Below are 22,170 nucleotides of genomic sequence, written 5' to 3'. Positions count from 1 at the left end.
TGTGGTTTGTACTAGACTACTGGTCGTGGTTTGAGTAATGCTCGTCCCTGCAGCTCCCCACTGTTATCTGTATAATCTGTAGTAGGCCCGATGTTCTGCCTGCATCACTTGATCGTTTGCATCAAACAGCATACGTAGCTTGCTGCACACAATGCTGCATTTCGCACATCATTTGACTAGAAGGACAAATAAGAAAAGTAACGTTTATAAAGGTGATTGTGTTTTAAATGAAACACCTTTTGGCAATGAAGTCTTAGTCTATTGGGGGCATGTTATTGCTCTGCGTCTATCTCTATGATAATGGATTGTTATCCTGATTGAGTTTGAACATTCCATTTACACATGGCCACATGAATGGGTTTTCAACAAACTGGATTTGAATTTGCAAATGCCACACCTTTTTTTTTACCATTTTAGAAGAAGTAAATTTTAAGAGGTACATGCACATGTCACTTTTACACCAAATTCACATGTGACACCAAGTCGCATCTAAAATGGCTCTCAATTCACCTCCTGAAATGGTTTGGGTGATCGGATTGTGATCCGTTTTGCTACTCAGTCAATGAAATGCATGAAGTGGTCAAGTGCAACAAGTCTACTACACTGTAAATATCTTGTAAACGTTATTCTATCAGTTTTGTCGAATGACACACAGTTCTGCATCAACAGTGCATCATCATGCCAAAACCTCTAGATGTTTACAGGAACTGGAAAGTGTTTATAAAAAGTTTTTTACACAAGAACTAGATACTGAGAGTCTGGCATGTCTCCTGCAAGTAATATTGTTTTACAATACAGATCATTGCCCGTTATAGCAATTTTACTAATTGATATGAAATATGGGCAGATTGTAGTATTTCTTGTGTCCTACTGCTGAATAGAAGACAATTACAATTTTTCGTTGTGTGTGTGTGTGTGTGTTTATGTTACATGTACAACATTTGTAATTATAAGCAAACTGCATGTAGTGGTACATTTGTCTGGCAAACAAATTTCTCCACAAAGAACCGCCAACATTTGGAGTCAATTTTCCTCACACATTTCTTTACACTTCATTACTTCAAAATAGAAATCTGGGGGAGAAAAAAAGAGAGAGGACATTGCATTTATATGTCAGGTAGTTTATGATTTTCTCATGTATACCAAGCCAACTGCTTTTGAACCTGACTTGTTTTAGTTGGGATGGATTCCTAATATTCACAGCAATATTTGAAACAAATCTGAGAATGCATCATGATATCACTGACCAGCTAATGTGGGGTAGAAGTCTTTAAACTCCTGCACATCGTATAGACCCCTCACAGGACATTCAAACACGTGTTTGAATGTTTTTAAAATACTCAGCAGCTGCCCAACTCCATATCACGAGCACTGCTGCTAAAATCCCCCGAATTATACAGCTTTACAGCCTTCAGGAATAAAGCCTAAGAGACAGATTGATAGAATCCATATTTAGTTATTTCACATTATTTATTTAGATTAATATGAATCCATATTTAATTATTGCAGAAGAGTGCTTCTCACAAATAAGGTTAAAAAAAAAAAAAACACAATTAGAGAGAATAAATACCTCGTAGGGCTTCTCCTCAGGGTCTACGAGTACATTTGCCCCCGTGTTCAAACAGGCTTTTATAGTAGCTAAGACTCTTAGATAGTAGGGGTCCTCAGGGTTTCGTTGTAGATACGTGTGTGCTGCCGAAATCCGCTCTCTTCCAACTCATTCATCTAGGCGCCACATAACTAAGATAAATTACAGTGTCTGGATTGTCCACTTGTTTAAAATATTGGTTTTGCAGTTTCTACTCATTTCATTGATATTAGTAAATAAGGGGTACACAGGTGGAGATCTCTCCACTGGCATTCTCAGATTCAAATACATGTTGTCACTTGTTGTTACTGTTAGAACTGCCAAGTCACATGTATTTAATATAGTGCTTATATGAAATATATCGATATAGACCAGGGAACACAAGGAAGCAGGTAGGCCTTGGACCATCAGAAAGTCAGGGAGGAGCAGAAGAGGAGGAAACTAGGGTCATGAAATCAGGGAACTGGGTGACCCTGAGTGGGCTAGAAGAAAGTCTTACAGGCACAAACGGTCTAGCATTTCAGATATTTCTCCTAAAATAACTTAGGAGAAATAAAAGTAGACACAAATGAGAAAGTTGAGAAAGTTCTGAAAGAAAGAGTCCAAATTGAGAATGGGCCGTGAGAAACTTTCAACGACACTGTCGTACAAATGTTTTTATTGCTCAGAGGTTGCTCTTTCTTCTTTTCTGATTACAACTGGAGGTTTTTTTTTTCTTCTTCTACGTTTAATGGTCAGGACAGTAGGAGGAGAGACAGGAATTAATGGCAGAGTGAGAAGGGAACAGGAGCCAGGAAAGTACCTTTATAGCTGGGACAGGTGCAGCTGTGTTTTGACATTGATCTGCTGCCCATAAGACGATGGCTCTAACAGAGGTTACTCTAAACTCAGGATACTAAGGGGTCATTTTAGGAGAAAAGTTTTTTATTATTATTATAAATTCTGAAACTATCATTTAAATAATTTAAATAGCATTATACATTTCAGAATACCAAGGTTTACTGGATTAAATTGTTCTTCAATGCCCAGCATTGTTTATGCAGCACATTTTCTAAATACACTAGAAAGGGGTTATATAAGTGTAAGTTTTCTAGTATAACAGATCAACACTCTCTATGTTAAATGTAACACTGGTGTACCAGTTCTTCTATGGTTGTTGCATGACTTTTTTCCCCTGCTTGAGTCTCCTGGCTTCTCACACTTGTCTCTTGGGGGAAAAAAATCTAACACTTTTAAAAATGGTCCTTCCTAAAAGTTTTAGCAGAAATCTCATTATCATCATTACACACTGTGCTACACAGACTTTTATCCAAAACTAAAGACTCTTCGTGGTCTTACATTTGTCTCCTTTAAAGCTTTTGAAGAGATCTCAATAACATCACACAATGTGCTCAGATTCTTCTACTTTGCTGGATCTTTCACATGTGCATCCCAGGCTCATTGATGAAAATATGTGCTTGAGGTGACATTTCTGCATTACTGAGTTTACATCCACCATGTTTCCACGGCATTTTCAAAGTAAAATGTCCGGTGTGTGACACTAAAATGCACGTTCAATACGTGACCCCTGACATGTGACCCGTCACCCATGACATTATTACACTGATAAAAACTAAACTAAAAACTAAAGACTCTGGGGGTCTCATATTTGTCTCTTTTAAGAAGCGTTAGAGAAGAGAGCTCACACAACTTATTACAAAGTATGCACTTAGTCAAGTACTTGAAAGGCACAAAATAAAGTAAAAAAAGAAACCATAAATTCAGAATTTAAGCCTATATCATGTATTAAAATTATGCAAAAATACAGTTAACATTACTCTTGTTGACACACAATAAGATAATAGAAACGTACAGTTTATATGTGCATTGGGCCATATAATTTGTTTGGAAATAGTAATCTACCTAGTGCCTTTATCTAAACTGACTTACAGGAACAGTAACCCTGGAGATTTCTTTGCTAAAAGACACATTCAATGGCTTATGACTCAATCCAATTCAAAATTAATTTGATTAATAATACATATTATTTGGTAGAAATGTTTGAGCTCATATTGATACAAGTTGTTGAAATCGCTAATGCAATTTATAGAAGACAATTATGAGCGATCCAGAGCCTTTAGCTAAGGAGATACTATGAGCAAAGTGTGTGATGTTGTTGAGATCTAACCATGAGACTTAAGAAAAAGAAATCAATTCCCAAACATAATTGCCAACCAAGAGTTTTTGTCTCAGGAGATAAGGTTGAGAAGCAGGAGACTCAAGCAAAAGTCTCAATGTTAAAGTAACCTAGAAATAGGGTTTTTTTGAGACATTAAAGAGATCTTATTTTTTGGCTTTTCTTTCTGTGATGTTCTGTCAAGTCTTCAGGGCCAGTCAAGAACCTGAAAGTGCTATCTGATAGTATTTGAAGGCCACATTTCTAACATTTGTAAAAAAAATTATGCTTTCTCTCCATCTGATTATCTCTAAATTGCATGTTCTCAATATAAAATGCATAAATGTTAATGCCTTTAATACGTCTTTACAAATTCCTTTATGATACATTTTGTTAGGATTTGCATGTGTGTACTGACACAAAGATTTCTTGCTGAAAGCAATAGAGTCTACCCTTCCTGCATGTACCCCGTGCGTTCCTGACCAAGCGTCCATGTGAGTTGGAAATTAAAACGTGTTGATAACATATCTACACACTATTAGGCACTGCACTATGCTGGTATTTAATAATTATTACTTAATTATAAACCCATATATGTTGTCCCATATGCCATAGGCAACTGTAAAAGTGGGGGAATAATCTATCGCAAATCTGAAAAATTATTTGGAATTATTTTCTGTATTTCCTTATATCATGAATTATTATAGCAGCAATACAAACAAGCAGCAAATGTACCTTTCTATAACCTTAACCAGATTTGCTTCAGATTTCTGTCCCTTTGCTTAGCATTACTTTTCTCTCTGGTTGTCAATCCTCATCATCCATCCTAAATCTTACGAACAGTTAACTACATTCACGACAATGAATTTACTGAAAGAAATCATGTTTTGGAGTTAAGCAGTTTTAAGACATTACACCTTTAAGCGCGGTTGTCTTGCCATTACGAAGCGCATCATGCGTGGACGTGGCATGTGTGCCGCTGACTGGACCAATGAAACGCAACGCACCGACAGATCAAATCTCTTCTAAAAATGTTGATAGGCTGTGGTTGTTACAAGTGATTACGACAATAGGAAAATGATTTACACTAATGTCCATCCATCGTTTATTACCATTTTCAGTGGACAGTTAACGTTGCATGTATAGCCTAGTACTGAAGCAACACTTAAAAGCGTTCTGGCCCATCGCAAATCCATGGACGTGATCTCTTACCTGGTAATAGACGTACTGAAGGTACCGGTAGGGTATCCTCTTTCGAAAGCACCCAAAGTCTCTTGCTTAGGATATGATTTAGAAAACACGGGAAAGTTTTGTTTTTGCACCTTTTCAGGCATGCAGCTTTCGCATTTATGATGTGCCCCATGATCAGGAGGGTAGTTTCCGTGTTGTTCTCCTCATGTTCCCGGCCCACACACCGCATGCAGTTCTGACTGCAGTACGCTTCGCTGTCCCTTCCCCCCCCCCCCCCCCCCCCCCCCCCCCCCCCCCCCCCCCCCCCCCCCCCCCCCCCCCCCCAGCAGCCGATGAAGCCGCAGGCTCAGCTCCAGATATTTAGCGCTCTGCTTCCAGTCCTGAGCAGTTGTACATCTCTAAAACGCGTGTCCGTGCGCGACAGACGTCCAGCGGCATGAGGTCGTTCGCCGGAAAGCTTTTTGAAGCTGTATTTCTCATACTGAGCCTTCACAGTACAGAAAAGATAGACAGTACTGAAAATACACGACTAAGCATTATCTTGTTTGGGCCATGCTTCTGTTCGCGCCTCTGTTCCTCACTGTAAGCGCCGACCCCGTGTAATAACGGAAAGTGGAGATTCAACTGTCAGACTGCACGTAGGAAAGATGCGCTGGTCCTTTGGGGTTGAAAGAGTTTTACGGTGATGGAAAACTCTGTATGCCTCCCAAAATCTGACCCGGACTGCTTCTCTGGGTCTAAACGTCCGTCAATTTTTAAGTTGGCCTAGTCATTGCTCTGAGAATGACTCAAAGTTAGAAAAGTTTGACAGATTATTGTTGCTTTAAATATGAATAAAACGCTTCCTTTTGTCCTTTTCCCCCCACAGGAATGCACTTAGCCTACGTCCAAGTATACACTACTCGTGGTCCAATTGGATCATTATCTTTTAATAGGTAATTTAAAAGTCTGGGTCCGATTTGAGCTTTCATTCAGTGACGTATATTGTAAATCATAAATGTTTAGTATGTCTTGTCAGAAAATGCTGTTGAGATCCCTAAACCGGCCAAACAACATCATATAGCCAGCCTTCTGAATAAACCAAGTTCATTTTTAAAATTATAATTTTTATTTAAACGCAGAATTCTGAAATATTGTATATATATTGTAATACAAATTGTATAAAACCATGCAATTTAGATAGCGTTCCTTATAGTGACAAAAACATTTTGTTAAATATTTATCTTGTGCCTGTTGTATTGTTGAATAGCCCACAGCTTGTTGCTTAATTTAGGAAATGCGTGGCAGAAGGGAGTTTAGGACCGTGCGGCTGATGCTGATGCCCTGCTGCGCCTGAGGAGTTTGACACGCAGTACAGTATTGCTAACATAGCCTACGTGAACAATCAACTTCTTTCAAGTTATTTTTCCGAATGTTTGCACGCAATTTCACAGATTTCAGGATAGCAAATGCATAGTGAAATTTTATAACTAAGTATCGTTTGGCACGGCTTGATTTAGTTTTTTGCTTTTGTTTCTGCTTGCAGAATACATGAGAATTATCATTTTTATTTTCAAATGGCGATAACAGCAGCTCTCACTGTTCTCCTCACTCTCATACAAGTTGCATGTGGTCATTGGAAGATGTTGATTATTGATCGATACTTCATACCAACACACTGTTCGAGAGAGGTTCACAGATTATGTTCGGTATCAATATAACGGCACATTCAAGGACGGACGGAAGTTTGATTCCAGGTGAGTTAACTCATTATAGGACCTTTATATGCAGCGGAGCTCTGGACATGTTATCAGCTTCTTTTTCTGCAAGGCATCAATTTCAATAGTACAAAAGGCAGGATACTGATTGCAAGACACTGGACAGACTTTATGCTTTTACTGGTTGTCTGACTACAAATTGAGAATTACAGTTAAACCCCATAGAGAAAACAACAATATCATCCAAGAACACCAGTAAACACAGTTAAACCCCATAGAGAGACCAATATGATCCGTGAAGACCAGGAGTCAATTTTTCAGCTAGCTGACAGAGAGTTTACTAAAGACAGAGTTATATCCTCCGTAGAAAATGATTAAGAGAAGCCAGCCATCAACTAACTTAACATTATTAGGCTACTTATAGTCCCATATTGACATCATTTCTACAGGTTCTGAATCTGATAGGTTAAACAGTACAGATAATTCTAGCAACATTCAAACATGATGTTTTTTCCCCCTAAAGACAGTATCTTGGAGACACTACGTTTCATTCGTAAGCAACTATGGTAAGGGTGAGTCACAAATCTTGTTAGGGCACTTCTCATCTGATTCTTCCTTTGGCATGATCATATTCCTAAACTACCCCTGCAAATATACCATTTGATAAAACATTCAATAGTTAAATAGTTGAGGACACACAGTTGTTTTACAACATTTATTGCAAAAATAGTTTAAATGAAATGAACACTTGAAGTACGTGAAATAATTACTATAATAAACAGAAATAATTTTTATATTCAAAGTAAGCACATTCATTATTGAAAAAGTCTAGTAACGCGGCCCTCTCCATTCATTTAAAAAGACTTTTTACACACTTTTGTGGAAAGCTGAAACACGCTACTTCAACTCCTGCTGGGGTAAAATGGGATTCAGTGGTGCATTTCTCAGATCACAAGTCAAAACTACTCAATCATCATGTCACCCTAGTCAGTTGTTTGCATCATAAAAGCAGTTTTCATTAATTTCATATAAAATACAAATCATGTGAAACATTTTCTCAGAGCACTGTTAGATTTTGCAGTATTTGGCTGAGCATTGGTTTGGGTGACTGGATTTCTCTAATGCATAAATTAATAAGTTTGACCTGAGTTCTTGTAAAATAAGGCAGAAGAATGTATTGAAGGTAGCAGTGTAGCAGGTCTTCAATAGCAATGCTGGCAGGTTTGTCTTTAAAATATCTTAATCTTTATAAGAATCTTAGCTTCTCCCAAAGTTCTGTCTGTGAGGCAAACCTTTATACCTGAAGACAAAAGGGCTAGAAACACTTGTTAAGATCCTGCAATCTACATCAAGTTCCTGAGAAATGCTATTCTTTTGTTATTCTAATTGAATGGACCATTTGGTTCACACCTTTACAGACACAGTTTCTGTTGATTGCATCTGAGGCACGGCCACAATGTAAATGCATCTCACATTATCTTTCACTGTGCACACAAACCAAAATATTTATATAGCAGGAGAAAAACAACAAGTGTAGATATTTTTATTGGTTTTACACAAATTATATGTATGTACCAATGTCCCATTTGTCCAAACACAACAAACAGAACTCTGTAATTTGTTTTATTATCAAATGAACATGGTATCCCAGATAGCAAGCTTCTATTGAAATAATGTTACAGTAAATCACTGGCATCACTTTTGCATCCGCAATAAACCTGGAAAAAAATGTGAAAATTTAATTTAAAAATCAAGGTTGTGATAAAATGAGGAAATGAGATGAATGCTGTAAAAAAGTATTTACCACAATGTGTCTGAATTAAAGCAGTTCTGGAAGGAAGAGTGGGCCAATACTCCACCACAGCACAGTAAAAGATCGCTAGTTATCATAAGCTTTTGTTTTGCAGTTTTTTGATGCTACTGAGTGGCATAACCAGATTTAAACCAATTTTAAAGGAGCAGTTTGTTTTTCACATGGGTGATCGTGTTATGTGTGTTTACTCAGGTTTTGCTTGTTTTATCTTGTATTTTGTATATACACAAACAACAGCAGAAGAAATCAAGATTGTCAGTGGCAATCAAATGTTTACAGATTCATCTCAGAGCCACCCCCGTGCATGTCCCATGCCCCATATATATAAAATATATGCTTGTAATTTATTTTAAAAATGATTAGAATAAAGTATGCTTCTCTTTTTCTCTCTCCCCCTTTCTCCCTCAGCCTGGATAAGGATTTTCCATTCGTAGGGCAGGTGGGTGTGGAATCTAAAGTCATTCCAGGTTTGGATAAAGGAGTTCAGGGCATGTGTGTAAACGAGCGAAGAAAGATCACCATACCTCCTAAACTGACACTTGGGAGCTGGTAACAATCTTTCTTTTTTTTCCCTAATACATAAGTACATCTTCTAATATGAGACAGATGGCAAGAAAAATGTATATATCTTAATGCATTCACAATTGTCCTATGTGGATTTTTGTTCATTAACATGTACCAAATGTACTGGGAACCCTTTCTAACACATATGTGGGAGAATTCTGATTTGTTTCACATCATGATAAATATGTTGGAGACAGAGTTAAACTGTGGAAAGAAAATTGAAATTGAAATTAATTAACTTATAGAACAAATTCAAAATATGTTTTTATGGTAAATCTTTTAATGTCTTAAAATTCTTTAAAATGTCTTACATTCTTTAAAATAGCTGCACACAGCAATGACAGTCACTTTGGACACAAAGCATTTTTTTCTTTTCTTTTGGAAATTTCTGAAATAAAATCAATAATTTGACCACAAGACTATATATATTGAATATATATATATATATATATATAATATATATATATATATATATATATATATATATATTATATATAATATATATATATATATATCATATATATAATGATTTAAACTGTAAAACATAGACATAAAAAGTGTAAAATAGACATACTCAACTCACACACAAAGAGATATATTGTGGGATCAAAAGCTGACTTTGAAACTGTGTGACAATTAGTGGAGTCAGACAACTTTTTAAATACTTTTCAAAAATGTTTTAAAGAGGCCATGTATTTTCTTTTCTTTTCCTCCTGTGTGTAAAGTGCATCTGTTTATGTATGAAAAAGATCTGCAAGTTTATAAAGCTAACACTGCTCAGTATTACCTCCGCAAACGTCTATATTAGCAACATATTAGAAATATTAGCATAATGCCCATCCAAAGGCATACACAAGAAAGATAATGTTTCAATAAATTGTAGTGTTATCTCCATGTCGTGGAGGAAAGGTGTTTCGATGAGTGAGCAAAATTTCTTTGTTTGGCCTTCCAAAAATGCATGAAAATTAGAAATCAGTGGTTAAGATTAATTTATAACACTAATCATTATGAATAAATACCACCCCTTAAACAGTACACTGCAAACATTCGATTGTGTACAGCACATTGTATCATTATACATTGCATCTGAAAAGTAAAAGAGTTAAACAATGGAAGCTTTCTACTGTAAAAGGTTTCCTGTTAGTTTTGCTCACAAAGTTGGTTCCAATTGTTCTGCTTAAAATAGAACAAACAGCAGAACCGCTGCGTCTCCAAACAAGTGTTTTGTTCCTCAGCGTTACACGGACCAGCAAATGATTCAATCAGGCTTAAAAAGTTAAATGAATCAGCTTTTTAAAACGAATTGGTTGATTCGACTCACTCATTAAGACAGTCACTTGCTGCCACTTCTGGCGGTTGTTGTTTCATATTTAAATAAAAGTAGCTTATTTAATATTTTTAATATTTCCACATTAAAATGTTATATTTAAACTTAACATTTATGCACAATCCATCTATGAATTTTGTTGATAGTGATTTAATTTGATTGTTAATAGCCAGCATGTCTTTTTATTCGATTGAATTTATTGATTAAATAAGAACCTGACATAAGAGGACACAGATATGACAATAACTTTTATAATACTAATAAGCCAACATCTTTTTTTTTATTTTTTTGCTCAAAGTTATTTCAGGGTTTTGATCTCTCAACATCCTGTTTATTATATTATAATGAATATTTAATATTACATTTAAACTTTGACTATAGCCTAGACATGTTGCATATTAATTGTACTGTTTATAAACCTCAAAGCATGTTTGTGCTTTTTGTGTTACGCCATAATGATGTTCTATTTGAGGGCATTTGTAGTGTAGGTATAGGGCCCAAACATAACCTCAAGCCCAGGGGCCCCCGCCCCCCTAAGTACTGCCCTGGTCATCACACTAAAACATTTGCAACTTTGTAATTGTAAGGGTAGTTTACATGGTTATAAAAAATAATAACAACCTAAAAATAACTATTAATGAACAGTTTGTGTCAGTTATTTTCAGATTATTTAAAAATAACTACCCTGCAACATTATGGTAACGTGTGTTTTATGGTTACAAAAAATAAAACCTAAAAAGAATGTCAAGAATAATTTCACTGGCTGACTGTCTACATTCTTAAATGTTTTTTTTTTTTTTGTTTTTTTTTTTTTTATAATAATTAATATAATAAATACAATTTATGGTAGAAACAAATGATGAGTAAAAATCTAAAATGCAGCAGTATTTCATTTATTTAACAAAGAACTCGGTACACTTGCAAATATGAAGAGAATCAAACAAGCAAAACATGACAGTAACGGACAATGCATTGAAAGAAACATCTTAAATTTCATATTCATATGAAATGAATAAACTCAATGAAAAAACATGGAAACACAGTTAGATGGTGATCAGATGGTGAACTGAATGTTTCGATGTTAGATTTTTGAACTTGGCATGATGGTATCATAAACATAAGGTGTGGCCATTCTCTTTAATAATGTTCTAATAATTTTCACTTGAATCACTAATTGATACACTTTCTTGAGATTTTAGGACCTGGATATAGTAAGTTAGTAACTAAAGTTGTGCTAACGTTTTTCACACAAGAAAAGGGCATGTTGTTTTTGATCAAAAGTACACACTTTCTCTAGGTTCAGCTATCCCATCTGACACAGCACTGTTGTTTCTCTCTAGGTTTAGTAATCCCACCTGATGCAACATTGGTGTTTGATGTGCTTTTGCTGGATTTGTGGAATAAAGAAGACAAGGTTCAAATTCGTATACTTCACAAACAGCAGAACTGCAAAAGGACAGTGATGCCCAGTGACTTTGTCCGTTATCATTACAATGGATCTTTGTTAGTGGGAAACCTATTTGATTCCAGGTAGGCCAAAATAAACTTAAATATTTTTTTTATTTTTTTTATTTTTTTTTTTTTATGGGTGAGGGGGGTAAAGTCTTTGTTTTTAATTATATGTGCTGTTCTCATTAAGGGAACACTTTAGCCCTATTCGCAGGGGATTATTATTACCTGGTGACCTCCACTCATTTGTAATAATTGCGGAGGTTGTCTGTGTCTGTGCGAATCGGCCATGTCTGCAATATGTAAAGTAAAAATTCCCCTGCAAATGACCTACCATTTTTCACCGAACACCAAGGTCCTGTGATAATATTAGTCCCGTGTGAATCGGCATCTCTGTGATTTGGCCAGTGTTTGGCAGGTCGTATATCATTTTTCGAGGTTTTTGTTTCCTGTGTGCCTTTTTAGCCATCTTTCGCGAAGAATGGAGCTGTGTTACAGTGTTTGATAGAATTTTGGATGCTGTCATATCACTACGCCATACAATTTGCAGAAAGAGAAAGCTGAAAAGGTTTTGATGTTAATGTGTTACAAATAAATCAAGCAAAAAGCTTGAGATATTATTTTAAGCTGGTGAAATGTAAATGACAGCGCATGAGACTATATTAGTTTCTTTTTTTTAAATCCATCTAACCGGACCATAGAATGGTACTCTCAAAGCGTTGACATCGTGTCTGGGAGATAAGTCAGTAAATTTGAGTAAAATCATAGGCTTCGCTTAACCCATGCGAATGCACCACATGAAATTCAGATGTGTGTGTGTGTGTGGGGGGGGGGGGGGGGTAATTTCAAAATCACACAAGATTCCAAGATAATACTAATCCCATGCAAATAGGGCTTTAATTAATTAAATTTGATCTGTATGAATGAAAGATTCAAGTTGAAAATCTTTACTTAAATACATTGTGTGCAACCCATGCTGGCAAAATGAGTGTGAATGCGCACAGGCTAATTTTGAACTACATGCAAAAAAAAAAAGTGAAAAATGTGCAGCGTGTAACAATGCTCCAAATTATAATCATAACATTAATAAATTATAACATCTAAAATGATCTTTATTTGTATGTTTTTGAGAGGAGCACCTTTTCTCCGCTCGCACAGTGTGCACATAATGGCTCTTCCAGCAGTGCGCGATCCCAACACATAACACATATACATACAGAATTACAGAAAAAACATCTCATGTGTAACATATTAGATCCGTGCAGTACAGTAGGTCTTAATGTAAAACATAAGTCATCTTTCTCATTAATGTTAATCTAACAATAAAAGAAAAGAGGGAATCACTCACTGCTCTTGACTGAACTGCTTTTGGAGGAAAAGATGCAACATTTCTCTGTGATTTTGCTTTTAAACCTTCAGAAAACTTTAACTTGATTTATATCAAAACTGACTTTGCTGACTCTGTTATCTTCAAATGGGTGTAGCTCAGTCATTTTTCACCCGATTCCAAACAATTGTACATAATTTTGAAGGTCATTTTTGAAAATTTGCTCATTGTGACTCATTTTGCCAGCACACGCTACAGAATTCGTTGAGAACAAAATGCAATCATTTGTGCATCCTATCCAGGGCTGGACTAGGACAAAAAAACGGCCCTGGTATTTTTTGGTCCAGGCGGCCCAACACCACTTCGATATATATATATATCCAAAATACAGCAAAAGCAGTAATATTGTGAAATATGTTTACTATTTAAAATAACTGTATTCTATTGGAATATATTTTAAAATGTAATTTATTCCTGCGATTTCAAAGCTGAATTTTTTAGCATGATTACCCCAGTCACATGATCCTTCAGAAATCATTCAAATATTCTGATTTGCTGCTCAATTTTTTTTATAATTATTATTATTAATATTATTATTATTATTTCAAGTTTCTTTGATGAATAGAAAGTTCAGAAAAACAAAAATTATCTGAAATAGATTTTTTGTAACATTATAAGTGTCTTTATCGTCACTTTTGATCAATTTAAAGCATCCTTGCTAAATAAATGTATCAATTTAATTCTAATTCTGACTCCGTTGCGAGACCCTATTAAGCACGGTCCTGACTGGACGAACTGATATCCCTGGCCTGAAGTTGAATTGACTTTGTGTTATACTGTGATGATTAAGTGTTCCCTTCATTTTCTGAGCAGTGTATTTATGATTTCATATTTGTAAAAAATGTGTAAAAGTTAAACAAGTGTAAAGCATGTACTTGCCACTTGCCATTTTTAATTGTGGCTCAAAATGTCCAAATACTTTTGGGACTACTGTATATATGTAATTATTATATGGCAAGGTAAATTACATTTATTTCTAAACACATGCAATTTTATTTTCTATTTAAAAACAGCCAAAGATAACCAAAGTGCAGTACATAAAACAAAGTATGTATTAGCAAATCCAGATTAAAAAGTGTAATGATGAGTTTTTATTTATTTTATTTTATTTTGCCTGTAAATTCTTATCACAGCAATCTTCGAAACTCAACATATGACACATATGTGGGGCAGGGCAGTCTCATCAAAGGCATGGACGAAGGCCTTCTGGGCATGTGTGTTGGGGAGAGGAGATCAATTATCATCCCACCATTTCTGGCTTATGATGACAAAGGATATGGTATAATTATTAATTACTTTCATGATTTATGACATATATTGATTGATATTTGTTCATTTGTTATACATACCTTATTATACATTTGCTTTTATTGTAAATTATTATACATTTACAGCTATAAAACTCATAAAGTGTAAAACATTAAAAAGTGAAGTGTGACCGTATTTTTGAAGTCAAATTTATTTGATATTTTATGAGATCCTGGACTTCAGAAAATGTGATCTGTTTGAAGCATAGTCTAAAGGAACTTCACCCTTAGGTACAAAGGTCCCTCCATATGCAACTCTAATTTTTGACGTGTTATTGGTGGACGTGTTTAACGTGAAGGATGATGTGAAAGTGGAGGTTCAAAAGATCCCACAGCCATGCCGGAGAAGGACAGTGGTGGGAGATTTCATACGTTACCATTATAATGGATCCTTTCAAGACGGCACTGTCTTCGATTCCAGGTCAGTCTGTCATCTGGAAAAGATACGGTTTCATATAACAAAGTGTATTGCAAGTGTTGCCATTATCAAAATGCAGCTCATTTATATTTCACGAGATTGCCAAAACGTCAAATTTTGTATATTTTACTAACTTTAATACAATTTTTTTTTTTCAAAAACATCTTCAGTTATTCTCGAAACAGCACTTACAACACGTTTATTGGCATGGGCTATGTGATTGCTGGCATTGACAAAGCCCTGCAGGGGGTCTGTGTGGGTGAGTGGAGACGAGTCACTGTGCCGCCTCATCTGGCCTATGGAGAGAATGGATCAGGTGACTATCAGAAGGAAATTAGAAGAGAAGAAAAAAAAAGCACTGGAAGCGTTTAATTTACATAATGCAACATAAGTATGCTGAAATGTTACAAAGTGCATTCTTGTGTTTAACTTTTTCAATTATCTGATATAAAAATGCAAAATGATCATTGTAGGCATAAAGTTATTTTACATGGTACATGCAGTAGTTCACTGTGATTAGTTTATTTAACATTATAGATGACTGAATTTGACTGGGGATGTGACTGTGTTTTCTCATCTGCTCTGCATTCTCAGGTGAGCTGATCCCAGGATCTGCCGTGCTCATCTTTGACCTGCATATCATTGACTTTCACAACCCTAAAGACCAAGTGGACATCAAAGTGATCTACAAACCAGCTGAATGCAACCTGATAAGTGCTGCAAATGACCTGATTATGTACCGCTACAACTGTTCTCTGCTGGACGGCACACGTCTCTACTCTTCGTAAGTGCTCTCCATTTGCACTATGTGGTTATTTATTGATTTAACAAGGTGACTATTGACCGACGAACATGGTGTATCTAAGATTCACAAATCTGCTTGACATCTTTTGGTATAAGTAAGATTATCAATGAATAGGTGTGCAGAACACACTTTAATCAAATAAAAATTGCAATGAATTATCTGCAGAGATGACTACCCAGAACCCCCACGTGTCACGTTAGGTCAAGGGAAGTTGATTGCCGGTCTGGATGAAGGTTTGCAGGGCATGTGTGTGTTAGAGAGGAGAGAGATCACTGTGCCGCCACACCTTGCACACGGCACTAATGGAGGTCAGTAAACGCACAATCAAAATAAACTTAATAAACCCAAAATAAAACATAACAAAAAAAAAAAAAAAAAATATTTAAAAATATTTTATAAATTTTATTTTAAATTTTTTATTTTAAATTTTTTATTTGAATTTTATTTTACAAATAAAAAATATAACAAAATAAACCCCCGGGAACACATGATAGGTAAAAATTGATAGCCTGAATGCACTGTAAGTCGCTTTGGATAAAAGCGTCTGCTAAATGCATAAATTTATTTATTTTTATTTTAACTTCAAAAACTTTTTAGAATGTCAATTCAGTTTGTGCAGCGGTGTTTCAAAATAATTGCACTATTCCAAAACCTAGTCTCCTCAATAGGTTTCCAGTTGGCTGCTCAAAAAGATTTGCAGAAAAAGTATGCTTTCATTATGTGCTCTGAAAAATCCAGGGAAGCAACACATTTATATCCTACACTTAGAATTTTAATCCCAGAATGCATTGCGATGATCTCAGTACAACGAGGCAAAAGTAAAGTATAGGCATAAAAATATTCATAGCAAACATTATAAAAAACCTACACAAATTACAGAAACAACATAATTAAAAATATAAAAAAAACTTTTGGGAATATTTCGAATAAAAAGGAAAAAATAAATAAATAAATAAAATAAAAGCCTATATCATATATAGGTTTTACAGTGCTATCGTGGCTGCTGTGTCACATGACAAGCACGACCCCCCACCCCCCAACATCAATGGATGCAATATGGATGCAAATGCAATAACAGTTCACAGCAATCATTTAGATCACCTTTGATGCTCTCAAATTTGCCGACATAAGTGATGAACTTTATTAAAGTTCCTTTCCTAAAATTCACTGCAACAGCATTCAGGCATAAAATTGACAGTTCTTCCAAAACACGTTGTGTTGACCACAACAGAATACTATGCTACTTAACACTCAATCAATACAGTTTAGACTATATTTAATGCCACATTATCTGTTATCATGCTGATAACATACACACTTGCTTTAACCAAAAAAATTAAAAATACACTCTCTTGACTGACATAAGCACAGGCCAATCACAGGTGCCATAACTCACATGAGGTGGAATTAAGTTGTTTTTCAACCAGTAATGTTAAAATAAACTAAACTACTGACATGAACATGTCTGAACATGTACATTTTTCTTTAACAATGGAAATACTTGCAATGCAAAAAACATAAAAGAACAAAAATATAAATTAACAACCATTTTTATAGAAATTCACAAAGGGTTACACCACTGACCCTCACATACTTCTTTAGCCAGAATCTTTTATAAAACACTCGCAGGGCATGGATTTTGACAAGTACAAAAAAATTCAATAACATTACCTTGATTACAGTCCTCATCCAGCAGAACTTTCCTTGAACTGAAAACTTTCCAGGAGTTTAGCTGTTTAAAATTCTGATTGCAAACTGATTGCAAAAACATGCTTCTTTTCACTATTTAAAGTATTATATAATCTAGGTTTTGGTCTATTAGATGTGCCAGTTTTCCCTGATCTCCTCTGTCTGTCTCTCTCTCCATTCCCGCAGCGTCGGGTGTACCCAGTAATGCAGTGTTGCTGTTTGAGCTGGAATTGCTACAACTGCAGAAGGGTGTTCCTGAGGGCTTTTTGTTCATCTGGCTGCAGGACAGTCCTGAGCCGCTGTTTCCTGCCATGGACATGAACCAAGACCAGGAGGTGCCGCTGGAAGAGGTATGCTCTCTGCTGTCTGCTTATTACTGTCAATGAAGCTATTTCCTTCTTAGTATATAAAAAGATGAATTAAGAACTGAGCGGGCCTCATACAAAATGTTATTGTTTTTAAAAGCATTAATCTAAAAATAAATTTGATTAATTATAAAGCACCTGGTTTTCTGAGAATTCTTGTGATATCAACATGCCAGAAAATGTATCACCCAGTCTATTTACAAACAAGTTTAAGGCTATATTTGTGTTCTTATTCTAATACTTTTTTCATGTATTCTGCTGCAAACAGAAATAAAGCATGTCTGAAATAATGTGAACAGATGTGAACTAAGAACAGGTCTTTAAAGGTTTTTTAAGTTATCATTAAAAACTCATTTTCCCTATGGATCAATAGAGTTTTTACTTCTGGAGCCTGACTGTCACTCTCTGTGACTGCATTGATTCAACTGCTGATACTGATATTTCCCTCAGCCATTTCCCTCATTCAGTTGCGATTCTTCGTTATTCTTTTTTGAGATCAAGCAATTTTATGGTCTTCACTTAAACTTAAATGACTAAAACAAGAAATTAGAGAAGTCTGTTTGTGAAACTGGGACTTTAATCTTTTCATTTTTTTTCCGGTTGCTACAACGAAACTTTGGTCACCAGATTACTTTGCAGTTACATAACAGTCAGTTAAATTCTGGGTTATTCCTCTCAGTGTGTCTTCTTCCAGAAACGAAAAGTAGGCGAGCTGAACTGGCTTTGTGTACGGAGGTGATGTGGGTGTTTACATGCTCGTGCATCTCACATGGCTGATTATCATATAAAGAGCATGAGGATGATCACATTAGAGATGTGTAATGAAGACAGACGGGAAAACTGGACATTGCAATGGTTTTATACTGATTACTTTATCACAGAATTTTATTTTTTTTATAAGACTTATTTAAAAATAGACACTCCAAGCATTCTATATATATATTTCTCATCTCTGTGTGTCAAGTATTCGCTGAGTTTTTTTTTTTTTTTTCGTGACGTGTTTCGAACAGATATTCACGGAAACCAAGACGGCTGAAAGTGCACCCTTTATATTATCAGTTAGTTCTGCAGGCTCACTGAACGAGGAAGGCAATCAGCCACAATGGTTTCTAAATGTGACACCCTCCATTCAGACGGAGATGTTCTGAGTTTAGTGTGGCACCAGCTTTACTTGTGCTATGTTCAGGAGAAACGTTGTTGTTGTTATAATACATTTTTGCATTTTATTTATAAAGCTAGGGATTGTTTGTAGCTTTTGTAGCAAATCAGCTTCTCTTGCTTGACTTTCATTTTAAAACTGTATTTTCTCTGATCCACTTTTGGGTTTAAATTTATTTTACTTATTTTTATTTTCTGTATTTAACAGTCCGTATTCTACACATGCTTATATTACACAACGATCTTCATTCACCTCTAGATGTCTCTCACCACAGAACAGCATTGTTAATCTTATTTAAAATTATTTATTTGATTTACCACAAATAATGCTCTACAACCAGTTTTAAATTTCATTGATAAAAAAATTTTCATCATGAATTTCATCAAAGACATCTTTTCACAGACCAAAACGAGATGATAATGAAATAAAAACTCTTTTTGAATGACAAAAACAATGATGAAAATCTATTGGCATTTTCATCAATACATAAAAGAGAGACCAAATATTAGAGAGATACGACTGCAGATCCAGTCAGAACGAATCTCCTGCGTGGGAAGGAGGGTAAATGCATACATTTGAACTGTAACTCTCTAATCACAAGTTTGCATACAATTGCTGCACAGCTCATAAAACATAAAAAATGTCAGTATCTGGGAGAAAGAGAAAGAGTAGACATATTAATAAATTTGGAAAGTGTGACAATGTGAAAGAGCACTTAATTGGTCCATTTTACTGAGTGCACACAGCCCAATTTTGCACAAAAGCACCTCTCAAACAGTGCACAATTACTGAATTCAGTTCTCCTTCGCATCTTAATGAACAAATACACACCAAAATGATCTCAAATGATCCGTTTTGACGAGTATTCATGCAAACACGTCTGGTTACATCTTAAGTGAATGTAAACTGTTGAGAGTATGGCCAGTATATTGAATCCGTGTGCATTCAGTTCTCAGTTTAAGTTTTCAAGACTAATTTAGTTGTTGTCTTTGTCCTTATTATTAATGAATCAACAAAAGAGAGGGAGAGAAGGATTCACTTTAGTAGCCCTAAAAAGGATTAATCTCATTTTAATTTATATAAATATGGCCTCTTGAAAGAATGATGGATGTTGTATGAAAATTATAAAGAATGTATATTTTATAACCGGTATTTCATTTGGTGTTTCAAATCTTCTTGTTTCTTTATGAGAAGTGGATTTATTTAATTTTGAGATAAAGACATGTTATGTGTCAAAGCAGCTGTGTCTATACTGCATGTTCAAATCATTCATATTCCCTGATGTTTTCTCCAGGAATTCATGAGTTTGTAAATTGTAGAGAAATGCCTAATAAATGCATTTCACTGTAACTAAACCCATTAGATTATAGTTTCTAGTAAACTATATATATGTATAAGAATATGCAGCAATGCTCTAGTGACAAAAAAGGTTCACATTTTAATTTAAGAATTAACCACAAATTCAAATTCCTAATTTGCTGCTTATTAATAGTAAGTTAGGTATGTGGTAATATTAAGGGATCTAAAATATGTTCATGCAGAATAAGGCATTAATATATGCTTTCAAAGTATTAATAAACAGCCAAATGCTAGTTATATGCATGCATAGAAGTTAATAAAGGAATAATTGGACCTTAAAATGAAGTGTTACCACATGTAAATATATGTACCTGCAGCTCATGAGGGACCTCTACTTTTCTTGTCGTAAAAGTAACAAAATTCAACAGCAACCATCATTATTTAGCATTTCCATCTGAATCTCCATCCCCTTTCTTTGATATGTGCAAAGAAGTATGTCACTAATCAAATATTCAGACCTACATTATGAGACTAATATGACATGCTTGTACTGTTTGTCACATCTGATCACCAATTGGTTTTTGTTGTTTTCTTCTGCAGTTTTCAGCATTCATTAAGCTGCAGGTGGCTGAAGGCAGGGGCCGCCTCCATCCAGGAATAGACAGTGATGTTATCCTAGGGGACATGTTCAAAAAGCAAGATCGCAATGCAGATGGCAAGATAACTGAAGACGAACTGAACATCAATGTAAACGAGGATAATGACGTGCCTAAACATGAGGAGCTGTGAGGACAACAGGTTTTTGTTTTTTGAGTATGATTTTTGTAATTCAAGTTGTAATTGGCTGACAATGTCAGCTTGATGCTGGGATCCATGGGTTCAGTAATGGGTAATGTTCTGTACAAAAATACATTTCAGAGATTACATTGGAAGATGTGTTACAATATGTGACCTTTCTGTTTCTTTTTTTTTCTGTCCATTAATCAAATAATCAATGTAACTGAACGATGGGTTTGTTTATACATAGCTGTTTTATGCAGCGTCTATGTCCCGATCGGGTTTTTTGTGCCCCTGATCCAGTCCGAGTCATTAAATTGAGTATCTGCTGATACAGAGTCCCAATCTGACACTTGCATTCTCCTAGTGTTTGGTGCTCACTTCAAGTACATTAAAGTTATTTAAAACACATAAAACTCAATGTGTGTGTGCACTGTATGAAGCCATTGGTAGATGTAAACATGTTACACTGGTAGACACTGTAAACCGACTGCTTGGTCACAATTATGAATATAATTTAAATGATGTTTTATTAACAAGGTTCTGTCGTTAAGTTCAAAGCAAGATGCAACCCAAAACAATGCATTATAAGTCTGATAGCAGATAAAAGTAAATAAATGAATGATCATTACAAAATTGTATTATTGTAATAATTTAGTCACTCAATAGCAACACTCTCCCACATATTTAGCTATTCTAACCACGCTTATTTCCGACGTGGTATAACTGGCAGTGGGTGGTAATGGACAAGAAATGCAGTTTTATACCATCGTGCGGATAACGTTTCTTTAGTCATTCGGCAATCCTACAGCCTGAACCACTGTAAGGAAACCACCCTTACACTATGCTCTAAGTTTATGTTTCTATTACTGTTGTTCTATTTGTAGTTCATGCTGGGTGCTAGGGCTGTGCAAAAAATCGAATACGATTTTCATGCGCATCTCATCAGTAAAGACGCTCCTGTAATTAGTAGTACATCTCCAACACGTGCGTAAAGATCAGGGTTGCCAGGTTTTCACAACAAATCCTGCCCAGTTGCTTCTCAAAACTAGTCCAAAACTAGCCCAATCACGTTTCCAGGAGGTTCCCCGATAAAAACTGCATCCCGGGGTTAAAATATACGTTTTTTGGCAGGGTTGCCTTGGTAAATCAGTCATTTTAGGGGCTAAATATCACGTTA

General features: G+C 35.4%; 1 protein-coding gene and 1 pseudogene across 1 annotated transcript; one reads left to right on the top strand and one right to left on the bottom strand.

The window, feature by feature from the left end:
• Positions 1-16: 16 nt before the first annotated feature.
• On the bottom strand, positions 17-6,024 carry LOC122140725 (annotated as a pseudogene).
• Positions 6,025-6,490: 466 nt separating this feature from the next.
• On the top strand, positions 6,491-21,397 carry LOC109108492 (peptidyl-prolyl cis-trans isomerase FKBP10-like). Its single transcript, XM_042745055.1, is given in 11 exon segments — positions 6,491-6,609; positions 6,611-6,670; positions 8,853-8,989; positions 11,676-11,865; positions 14,305-14,450; positions 14,710-14,899; positions 15,067-15,212; positions 15,491-15,680; positions 15,867-16,009; positions 17,577-17,740; positions 20,814-21,397. Coding segments are annotated over 11 exon segments (1,674 nt in total). The 3' UTR covers positions 21,003-21,397.
• The last annotated feature ends 773 nt before the right edge of the window (positions 21,398-22,170 follow it).

The sequence above is a fragment of the Cyprinus carpio genome, chromosome B19, assembly GCF_018340385.1.
Source record: "Cyprinus carpio isolate SPL01 chromosome B19, ASM1834038v1, whole genome shotgun sequence".
In the NCBI taxonomy this organism is placed as follows: domain Eukaryota; kingdom Metazoa; phylum Chordata; class Actinopteri; order Cypriniformes; family Cyprinidae; genus Cyprinus; species Cyprinus carpio.
This window is presented reverse-complemented; position numbering and strand designations above follow the sequence as displayed.